The 12,124-nt window shown below is 38.0% G+C and overlaps 1 protein-coding gene across 1 annotated transcript in view; it reads right to left on the bottom strand.

Annotated features, from left to right (window-relative positions):
• The window catches only part of EDA2R (ectodysplasin A2 receptor), a 118,449-nt gene that overhangs the window by 31,471 nt on the left and 74,854 nt on the right, over positions 1-12,124 (bottom strand). Inside the window, exon 4 of the mRNA XM_037135622.2 lies at positions 4,040-4,136. Coding sequence (XP_036991517.2) covers positions 4,040-4,136 — 97 coding nt within the window. The remainder of the gene's footprint in view (positions 1-4,039; positions 4,137-12,124) is intronic.

Genomic DNA, 12,124 nt, shown 5'->3' on the forward strand with positions numbered 1-12,124 from the left:
AAATGGAAATATATAACATGCTCATAGCTAGACAAATTAACATCATTAAAATATCCAAAGTACTGAAAACAAGCTATAGATTTAAGGCAGTTCTTGTCAAAATATAAATAGTATATATTGCAGAACTAGAACAAATAATCCAAAAATTTATATGGAACCACAAAAGACCTCTAATAGATACAGCAATTTTGAGAAATAACTATGTTGGATATATCATACATCAATTTTTCTTTCTCTCCCTTCCTCTCCCTCTATGTCAAACTATACTACAAGGCTACAGTAACCAAAACAACATGACATTGGTATAAAAACTGAGATGTAATTGAATGGAACAAGGTATATACAGCCCTGAAAGAATCCCTTGCCTATATGTTCCCTTGCCTATAAAATTGCAGAGAGCAATTGGCATTTGATAAAGGAGGCAAGAACATAAAATGGGGTAATGACAGTATATTCAATAATTCGTGTCTGAAAAATAGAACAGATACATGCAAAAATAAGAATCCAAATCACTTTTATACATAACATAAAAGAATAAACTCAAAATGAATTAAATACTTAAATGTAAGACTCAAAACCATAAAACTCCCAGAATAAAACATAGGCAGTAAAATATTGAATATTTCTCATAGCAATATTATTCTGATATATCTCCTTGGCAAAGGAAAAAAACTATACAAATGGAATTACATCAAACTAAAAAGATTTTGCATGATAAAAGAAACCATCAACAAAATAAAAAGACAACCCACTGTATGGGAGAACATACTTGCCAGTGATATATCTGGTAAAAGTTTAATATCCAAAATTTATAAAGAACTTATAGAACTCAATGACAACAGCAGCAATAACAACAAAACCCAATTAAAAATGGGCAAAATACCTGAACATACATTTCTCCAAAGAGAACATAAAAATGGCCAATAGACACATGAAAAGATGCTCAACATCATTAATCATCAGAGAAATGCAAATTAAATCCACAAGAAAGTATTACCTCACATCACAAGTCAACAAACTACAAGTGCTGGGGAGGATGTGGAGAAAAGGGGACCCTTGTACATTGCTGGTGGGAATGCAGGCTTTTGCAGCCACTATGGAAAACAGTGTGGAGGTTCATCAAAAAATTCAAAAGGGAGCTGACTTATGACCCAGTGATTACACTTCCAGGTATATAACTAAAGAAACCCAAAATGCTAATTTGAAAGAATATATGCAACTACATATTCATTGTAGCTTTATTTCCAACAGCCAAGATATGGAAGCAACCCAAGTGCTCATCCATAGACAAGTGGATAAAAAAGTGGTGGTACATATATACAATTGCATATTAGCCATAAAAATAATGAAATCTTACCATTTGTAATAGCATGAATGGAATGAAAAGGTAGTATGCTACATGAAATAAGTCAGTAAGAGAAAAAACAAATACCATATGATTTCACTTATGTATGTGGAATTTAAAGAAGTATATAAACAAACCGAAACAGAATAAGATGAATCTCATAGATGCAGAGAGCAAGAATAATGGTTGCCAGAGGAGGGGGAATTGGGGGAATAGGTAAAAAGTGTGAAGGAATTGAAAAGTACCGGTTGGTGTTATGGAATAGTCATGGGAATGTGAAATACAGTATAGGAATTATAGTCAATAATATTATAATAACAGCCTGGCCGGTATGGCTCAGTGAATTGAGTGTGGGCCTGCAAACCAAGGGGTTGCCAGTTTGATTTCCAAGCAGAACACATGCCTGGGTTGTGGGCCAGGTCCCCAGCAGGGGGCACACAAGAAGCAACCACATATTGATGTGTCTCTCCCTCTCTTTCTCTCCTTTTTCCCCTCTCTCTAAAAATAAATAAATAAATCTTAAAAAATAATATTATAATAATTATGTATGTTGCCAGGTGGGTACTGAAAATATCAGTGGAAACAGTTTGTAAAGTACATGATTGTCTGGCTACTATGCTGCATATCTGAAAGTAATACAAGATAATATTGAATGTAAACTATAATTGAAAAACATAGATGAAGTAGTTTTTTTGGTGGAGATTATAAGGTTTTCTATGTATACTATTATGTCATCTGCAAAAATGATAGTTTTACTTCCTCATTTCCAATTTGAATGCATTTTATTCCTTTTCCTTGTCTTATTACTGTGGCTAGAACTTCCAGTACTATGTTGAATAAGAGTAGTGAAAGCAGACACCCTTGTCTTATTTCTGATCTTAAGTGGAAAGCTTTAAATACATTTTAAAATTATAAAGTTAAAGCAAAAAGAAAAAAAAAGATTTCATCAGGTCCATCCTAATGTCCAGCATGACCTAACTTCTGATGATGTTTCCTTGGTCCTGGGATCCCTTTTCAATCATGTTGGCACCCCACTGTGGTACAGCATGTTATATGCAAAGGGGTAAAATTAGAGTTAGGGCTTGTATCTGTTGATATCCCTAAGCTTCAGTCTCTTCATAGGTGAAGCAGATAGGTAGAAAGAAGTGGGCTAAATAATAGTTATATTTTCCTTCAACCAGAGGATTATGTCACTCTCCTACCCCAAACCTTTTAAGGCATTCCTTGAACACTTAGAGAAAAATGTAAAATTCTAATAATACATTTTAACACTATACATGGTTTGGCCCACACCTCTCTCTGTGATCTCATTGTGTACCACTCTCACTCACCTCTCACTCATCAGCTGCACTAATCTTCTTCTTCTTTCAACATGCCTAGTTCATTCTTACCTTGGGCATCTGCATTAGCTGTATCCTTTCCCTAGAAGGCACCTCCTTAGAGACGCCTTTTCCTGCTACTATATCTAAAGTAGCCATAAAATCACTCTGTATCAAATCATCCTGATTTAATTCTCATCATACCTCCATATCTAAATTATTTATTTATGTATGTGTCTCATTCATTGTTTGTTTCACTAAATAAAGGATAAGGTCCATCAGGGCAAAGGTTTGAATCTGTTTCACCATATGTAATATGCCTACAACAATATGTGCCACTTTGAAGGTGTGCAATAAGTGATGGCTGAATTTTGAATGACTGCAGAAAATAAGATATGAGTGTGAAAGACATCAGTATGGTGATTACCAGAGAGAAAGGGGGTAGAGGCAGGTAGAAGAGGGTAAAGGGGGAATAAATGATGACGAAAAGAGACTAGAATTTGGGTGGTGAACATATAATACAATATACAGGGTGGGACAAAAGTAGGTCTACAGTTGTATGTAAAACACAATGCTTATTCTTATATTATTATTTATTAATTAGTGAATCATTTTTCATATGAACAACTATAAACCTACTCTGTCCATGCCTTGTACAGATGATCTCTTATATAATTATACACTTGATGACTACATGATTTCATTAACCAATGTCACCCTGATAAATTCAATAAAATATATAAAAAGATATGTGTGAAGAAAACATCTGTTAGCCATCTACTTCTACATTTTTGGGCCCAACTTCACCCTAAATTTAACTTCACCCCCAGGTTCTGGGACCAACAGAGACCTGAGGCCAAAAAAAAAAAAAAAAAAAAAAAAGGAGCCGTATCTTGGCAAACTAGGGTTCAGTAAAAGGTGCCCAACTTGCTGGTCATTTTGTTCTGACCCTTTCTACCAATTGAGATTCTAGACTATCCCTAGTTCCCTATCCCTTAATCCTCCTTTGAACAACTTCCACAGTCTTAGTTCTCTCCTATTCCCAAGACCTGATATTTGGCTCCCGAACCTCAAGTGGATGGGCCCTGCTTTAGTTGACAGATTTTTCTAATGCCAAATAGTCTTCCTAGGCTTCTGCATTTCACATATCCTCTTGAGGTACTCCATTATTTCATAGAACACCCCTCTGACCCTCATCTTGCCAGGGCCACTTATTGTTGGAGCTGTGACTGCTATTTTCATAATCCTTGGATTCCATATTTTGCCCTTTGAACTGTATTAGCCACAGGTGGGGCTATCCTGATCTTGGACACTCCCAATTGCCAGATGGTTCCCAAGACATAACAGAAAAAGTATTCTGGCCATGGGGACTTACCTTGGAAAGCTCTTGTCCAGGCCCACACAGTTGACAAGTGACACATCGTCCCCATTGGTCCCAGTACTCATTTTCTTGGCAATCCATGATGGGAGGACTGTGGGTACAGAACACAAAAAAACTAGGGAACTAGTGGAAATAGATTGCAAGATAAGTAGTAGCTTCCATGTCACTTGATTTATGTGTCCTCTTAATCTTGTCTCTGTCTCTGAGGTAGAAATACTGGGGAAGACAACTGAAGATAGCTAATGCTTATACAGTCCTGACCATGTGCCAGCAACCCTTTGAAATGTTTTATGTGTAATAATTAATTAAATCACTGAAACAACCATAGAAGGGATGATTATTATCCTTAGTCTGAATATGAAGAAAGTAAAGCAGAAAGGCCAAGTAATTGGCTACAGTTCACATAGTTGGTGGCTACATCACTTTGTTGACTGGAAAGAGAATGATAAAACAAGAAGCTGGCTTCTATCTGGGGTGGGGGCAGAGAATAACCACAATCTCTCACATGTCACTGATTATTAAGAGTTTAGAAAGCACTTTTGCATCCAATATTATTTGTTCCATGCAACACCCATGTGAAGTAAGCAATATAGGGAGTATCATCTTTCATTTGTGGCTGATAAAGCTGAAGTATGATTTTTTTCATGAAAATTGTGTGAAGTGCCTTTGAGGGCACCTAACTGCTATTGCTTCTGTCCTAGGCAGAATAGAAGGGGAAAAAGACCCAACATGAACAAATGTTCTGGTGCGCCAAGGTGTAGAGAAGGGGAAACACTACTCAGATAAGTTCTTGGAATATAGATGGCATAGGGCTGTAGCACTAGCATTGGTCTGAGAGTTGGGAGATATGGGTTCTAATCCTGGCTATAGGTGTGACCAATCACTCAGGTTTGTTCAGGAATAAAAGGCTACCCCAGGACATGGGAATTTCAGTGCTAAAAGTGGGACACTATTTGGCAACCTGGAATGTTTGGTCAACTTATATATAGCTCTTCTTTCAAGCTATAACCTTGCATGAGTTACTTAATCATTTCTGGCTTCAATTAATGTGAAAAAAGGAGACAATATGTTTCTCGCCTAACTTATATAGCTCTTGGGAGAATTAAATGACCTATGCTCCATCAAATCATTCTGAAGGCTGTGAAAAACTATGCAAAATAAGACTGAATTAAGTATGCAGAGAGACAGTTCTCTACAAAGATAAATTTTAATGAGGGAGACTCAAGTAATTGATACAAAGAATATACACTTCTCAAAGAGAAAGTTGGGGTGAGATTCTCTTTGCTCACTCTTTAACCTCATACCAAGGTGAACCTCAGGGGGTTTCTCAAAGTACAAACATCCTAAGTGTGTGCTTCCAGTCAGGAGACAGCATAGGGTACATGTAGACCTTGAGAGGCCATCACTCGTGCCTTCAAAACTCCCCAATGGCAATGGAGTGAGTCATCCTGTCTGGGAAGCTTGCACCTTTTCCCACCATCAACAGGGCCTTTCTTTTTCATTCTTTATTCAGAAGAAAATGGGCTACAGAACCCATTTTTTCACAAGCTGAAAATGCTTCCTCCTGTGTTGTTCTGATTATTGGCCTACAGTGTTAGCCTCACTAGGCATGTTCCCCTCTCTAACCATACTTCTTATTAAGGAACAAAACCATTAGTGGTCTCACAGCCCTCATGACAAGGGAATTAAGTGTCATGGGCATAGGTCCAGCATACTGGCTTGAACAACTCTCCTATATTCTTTTCTTGCCCATAAAAAAACCCCAGCAAAACAGAAAAACACTGACAGAAGCCAAAGTGCAGCCCTGCCCTTGAGATAAGCTCCTGACATAGGCATCTGAAGTCGCCATAGCAGCTGCTTCTGGCCTTTGGGTGTCTGAGACACCCTATTTCATTTGGTTTCCAGAGCCCCATCCATCTAATAAATATCATGTGGCATGAATATTACCACATTCCCTTTAACCCTAGCTTTGATAACTATATCTAAACAAGGTAGGCTTATTGCCAAATCCCTGTATTATGACCCAGGAAATGAACAGAGGGCTTTTTCCCCCTCTTTTTTTTTTGCTCAAAAAGTTGATATAAAGCAAATGAATTAAATTGTCTGTCATTATAAGTTAATAACTACCTTTATTAAAGAGAACAAAATCACATAGACTCTGGTTGTTCTCAAGAAACCTGGGACTTCCGCCAAGATGGAGGTATAGGTGGATGTGCGGTGCCTTCTCACACAACCAAGTTTAGGGACAACTAAATATTAGCAACACAAAACATAGCCAGAACACGGAAAATTGAACTTTTCGGAAGTCCGTTAACAACAAATTCTGCAGCCTGACCGGTAAGGGGCGAAACCAGTGGCTGGTGGAGTGGGATTGCACAGGAGGACTTGGTCAGACGGGCTCAGGCGCGGAATCCAGACGCGGAATCCAAGCGCAGGGTTGGACCTAGTGAGCGACCGAGTGAGTGACCAGGCCAGCGACCGCGGAGGAGACAGCGGGGAAGCGGTGCTGCGTGTTGACTGGGGTCGCCTATTTGTGCGAGAGCGCACAGGCGAGGGAGTGGGCGGTTGGACCGGGCCCGGCGTCCCCGCGGCAAGCGGCAGTAGAGGGCGCCGCCATCCCCCCCCGCTCTGACCACGCCCCCACATACAGCGTCACAACCCAGCCACCAGGGAGTCCAAGGCGCCGCTTCTCACACTTAAAGGGCCAGAACAGACCAAAAATGTCGCAAATACTCAAAATCCCTGAGCCCATAGACCTAAGCTATGAAGAAATAGCAAAACTCTCAGACACACAGTTTAAAACACTGGTGATCAGGATCCTCACAAAACTGGTTGATTATAGCCACAAATTAGAGAAACATATGAAGGCGAAACTAATTGAAATGAACGGAATTGCACAGGAAACCAATAGCAATGAAAAGGAAACTGGGACTCAAATCAATGGAGTGGACCAGAAGAAAGCAAATAATGGCCAAACAGAAAAGAGTCAAGAAGCAAGAATTTAAAGAAATGAGGAGAGTCTTAGGAATCTCCAGGACATCTTTAAACGCTCCAATATCCGAATTATAGGGGTACCAGAAAGGGGAAAGGCACAGCCACCAGTGGAAAACTTATTTGCACAAATAATAAAGGAAAATTTCCCCAATTTGGCAAAGGAAATAGACTTCCAGGAAATTCAGGAAGCTCAGAGAGTCCCAAAGAAGTTGGACCCAAGAAGGAACACACCAAGGCACATCATCATTACATTAGCCAAGATTCAAATGAAGGAGAGAATCCTAGAAGCAGCAAGAGCTAAGGGGACAGTCACCTACAAAGGAGTACCCATCAGATTGTCAGCAGATTTCTCAAAAGAGACCTTACAGGCAAGAAGGGGCTGGAAAGAGGTATTCCAAGTCATGAAATCCAAAGACCTACAACCAAGATTACTCTAGCCAGCAAAACTTTCATTTAGAATGGAAGGACAGATAAGATCAAATTCAAGGAGTTCATCATCACCAAGCCCTTATTATATGAAATGTTAAAGGGACTTATCTAAGAAAAAGAAGTTAAAGAAACATGAACAGTGAAGGACAACAAACTCACAGTTATTAACAACCACACCTAAAATGAAAGCAAACTAAAAGGACAGCTAGATCAGGAGTGGAGACATAGAAATGAAGATCTCAAGGAGGGTTAGCAACAGGGGAGTGGGAGTAGGAGATGGGGGGAGAAGGTACAAAAAATAAGTAGCATAGACAGTAGAAAGAAAATAGATGGGGGGGCAAGAATAGCATGGGAAATATAGATTCTAAAGGACTGGAGACACATGGTCATAAACTAAAGGGGGGTAATGGTAGGGATGGGGGGTAGTGTGGAGGGGAATGAAGGGGGGAATAGAACAACTGTAACAGCATAATCAATTAAAAAAATAAAAATTAAAAAAAGAAACCTGGGTATATGGGGTAGAATTATCTAATAATGGTTAAATGTCATTATTCAGGGACAGTCTTGGAATTTATGACAAATTATCCCCTGTGGTCAGCAATGTGATTTGGCAGATTACTGCCTTTTATTTATTTTTTTGTTTTGAAATATCAAATAAGTTTTTTTAATTTTAGTATAGTAAAATTTGTAAATCATTTCAGTTATGATCATTGTTTTTTGTGTTTTTATTAATTTTATTTAGTTATTTTTCAAGTACAGTTGTTTTTTTTTTAATTTTTAAAAATTTTATTTAGTTATTTTTCAAGTACAGTTTTTTGTCTATTTTTCCCATCCCAGCCTCCTCCCGCCCCTTGCTCCCCACCTCCCTCCCATGTCCACCCCCCTTAGTTCTCGTCCCTGTGTCCTTCCTATTTGTTCCTCCAAATCCCTCCTCCTTTTTCCCCTTAACTTCCCTTCCTTCTCCCCTCTGGTCACTATCCCCTTGTTCTCTATTTCAGTGTCTTTGTTTTTTTTTTTCTGCTTGCTTGTTGGTTTTGTTGTTTAGCTTCCTGTTAAAGGTGAGATCATATGGTATTTGTCTTTCAGCACCTGACCTATTTCACTCAGCATAATGCTTTCCAGTTCCATCCATGTTGTTGCAAAAGGTAGTAGCTCCATCTTTCTCTCTGCTGCATAGAATTCCATTGTGCATATGTACCACAATTTTTGGATCCATTCATTTACTGACAAGCACCTAGGTTGCTTCCAACTCTTGGCTATTGTAAATTGTGCTGCTATGAACATTGTGGTGCATAGGTTCTTTGAAATTGATGTTTTAGGGTTCTTAGGATATAATCTTAGCAGTGGAATTGCTGGGTCAAAAGGCAGGTCGATTTTTATTTTTCTGAGAAAATTCCATACTGTTTTCCATAATGGTTGTACCAGTCTGCAATCCCACCAACAGTGAACTAAGGTCCCCTTTTCCCCACACCCTCTCCAACATTTGTTGTTTGTTGCTTTGTTTATGATAGCCATCCTTACTGGTGTAAAGTGGTATCTCATTGTGGTTTTAATTTGCATCTCTCTGATAGCTAACGATATTGAGCATCTCTTCATGTGTCTCTGAATGTTCTGTATGTCCTCCTTGGAGAAGTGTTTGTTCAAGTCCTATTCCCATTTTTTAATTGGGTTGGGTGTCTTCTTAGAGTGGAGTCGTGTAAGTTCTTTGTATATTTTGGAGATTAAACCTTTGTCTGAGGTATCATAGGCAAATATGTTTTCCCATACAGTTGGTTGTCTTGCTAATTTAATACTGTTTTCTTTAGCCATGCAGAAGCTTTTTATTTTCATGAGATCCCATTTGTGTATTCTTTCCTTTACATTCCTTGCTCTAGGGGACATATCAGTAAAGATGTTGCTGTGTGAAATATCTGAGATTTTCTTGCCAATGTTCTCCTCTAGGACTGTAATGGTGTCACGACTTACATTTAAGTCTTTTATCCACCTTGAATTTATTTTGGTGTATGCTGTAAGTCTGTGCTCAAGTTTCATTTTTTTGCACGTAGTTGTCCAGTTCTCCCAACACCATTTGTTGAAGAGGCTATCTTTACTCCATTTTATGTTACTGCCCCCTTTGTCAAATATTAATTGACTGTAGAGAGTTGGTTTGATTTCTGGGCTCTTAGTTCTGTTCCATTGGTCTATGTGCCTGTTTTTATGCCAGTACCAGGCTGTTTTGATTACAGTGGCCTTGTAATACAGTTTGATATCACGTATTATGATTCCCCCCTACTTTGTTCTTCTTTCTCAAAAGAGCAGCTGCTATTCGGGCTCGTTTATGGTTCCATATAAATTTTCGAAGTGTTTGTTCTATGTCTGTGAAATATGCCATTGGTACTTTAATAGGTATTGCATTGAATCTGTATATTGCTTTGGGTAGTATGGACATTTTGATGATGTTAATTCTTCCAATCCATGAGCAAGGTATGTTTCCATTTGTGTCTTCCTTGATTTCGTTCTTCAGGGCTGTGTAGTTTTCTGCATACAGGTTTTTTACCTCCTTAGTTAGGTTTATTCCCAGATATTTTATTTTTCTTTTTGCTAAATCAAATGGGATTTTATTCTTTATTTCTGCTTCTGGTGATTCACTGTTGGTATACAAAAATGCCTTTGATTTCTGGATATTGACTTTGTAACCAGCTGTTTTGCCAAACTCATTAATTAGTTTGAGCAGTTTTTGGGTAGAGTCTATACGATTTTCCATGTACACTATCATGTCATCTGCAAACAGGGACAGTTTTGCTTCCTCCTTTCCTATTTGGATGCTTTTTATTTGCTTTTCTTGCCTGATCGCTGTGGCTAAAACTTCCAATACTACATTGAATAGAAGTGGTGAAAGTGGACAACCTTGTCTTGTTCCTGATCTTAGTGGAAAACCTTTTAGTTTTTTCCCATTGAGTATGATATTGGCTGTAGGTCTCTCATATATGGCCTTTATTATTTTGAGAAATGCTCCCTGTATTCCCACTTTGCTGAGTGTTTTTATCATAAATGGGTGTTGTACCTTATCAAAAGCTTTTTCCACATCTATTAATATGATCATGTGATTGTTGTCTTTGCTTTTGTTTATGTGATGTATTACATTTACTGATTTGCGAATATTGAACCATCCTTGCATCCCTGGGATGAATCCCACTTGATCATGGTGTATGATCTTTTTGATATATGGTTGGATGCGATTTGCCAATATTTTGTTGAGGATTTTAGCATCTATATTCATCAGCGATATTGGCCTGAAGTTTTCTTTCATTGTTGTGTCTCTATCTGGTTTTGGAATTAAGATGATGCTGGCTTCATAAAAAGAATTTGGTAGTTTTCCATCCTTTTGGATTTTTTGAAATAGTCTGTGAAGAATAGGGGTTAGCTCTTCCTTAAATGCTTTGTAGAATTCTCCTGTTAAACCATCTGGTCCGGGGCTTTTGTGTTATGGGAGTTTTTTCATTACTCTTCAATTTCTTTTGCTGTTATTGGTGTATTTAGATTTTCTGCTTCTTTTTCACTGAGTTTTAGAAGATTGTATTTTTCTAGAAATGTGTTCATTTCCCCTAGGTTTTCAAATTTCTTGGCATACAGTTCTTCATAGTAATTTCTTACAATCCCTTCTATTTCTGTGGTATCAGTTGTAATCTCTCCTCTTTCATTTCTGATTGTGTTTATTTGTGTCCTCTCTCTTCTTTTCTTGATGAGCCTACTTAAAGGCTTGTCTATTTTGTTTATCTTCTCAAAGAACCAACTCCTGGATTCATTGATCCTTAAAATTGTGCTTTTAGTTTCTATGTCATTTAATTCTGCTCTAATCTTTGTTATTTCCTTTCTTCTGCTTGCTCTTGGCTGTCTTTGTTGTTGTTCCTCAAGTTCTTGCAGGCGTAGGGTTAGGTTGTTTGTTTTTTATGTTTCTATTTTCTTTAGGTAGGCCTGTATTGCTATAAACTTCTCTCTCAGGACTGCCTTGGCTATGTCCCTTAAGTTTTGGGTTATTGTGAGATCATTTTCATTTGTTTCCAGAAATGTTTTGATTTCTTCCCTAATTTCATTCTTGACCCATTCGTTGTTTAATAGCATACCATTCAGTTTCCATGTTTTTGGGTGCTTTGGGTTTTTTTGTGGGGGTCGGTTTCTAATTTCAGTGCCTTGTGGTCAGAGAAGATGCTTGGTATGATTTCAATTTTCTTGAATTTTTTGAGGCTCGTTTTGTGTCCTATCATGTAATCTATCTTTGAAAATGTTCCATGTGCATTTGAAAAGAATGTGTATTTAGCTTCTTTGGGATGAAAGGTTCTATATATATCAGTTAAGTCCATTTCATCTATGGTGTTGTTTAATGCCACAATATCTTTGTTGATAATTTGTTTGGAAGATCTGTCCAGTTTTGATAGTGGGGTGTTCAAATCCCCTACTATAATTATGTTGCTGTCAATATCTTTCTTGAAGTCCTCTAAGATTTTCTTGATATATTTGGGTGCCCCTATGTGTGGTGCATATACGTTTACAATGTTAATGTCTTCTTGGTGGATTCTTCCCTTGAGTATAGTGAAATGACCTTCTGGGTGTCTCTTTATAGCCTTTTTTTTTGAAGTCTATTTTGTCTGATATGAGAATTGCTACCCCAGCTTTTTT

The sequence above is a fragment of the Artibeus jamaicensis genome, unplaced genomic scaffold, assembly GCF_021234435.1.
Source record: "Artibeus jamaicensis isolate MK-2021 breed Jamaican fruit bat unplaced genomic scaffold, CSHL_Jam_final contig_457, whole genome shotgun sequence".
NCBI classification, from domain to species: domain Eukaryota; kingdom Metazoa; phylum Chordata; class Mammalia; order Chiroptera; family Phyllostomidae; genus Artibeus; species Artibeus jamaicensis.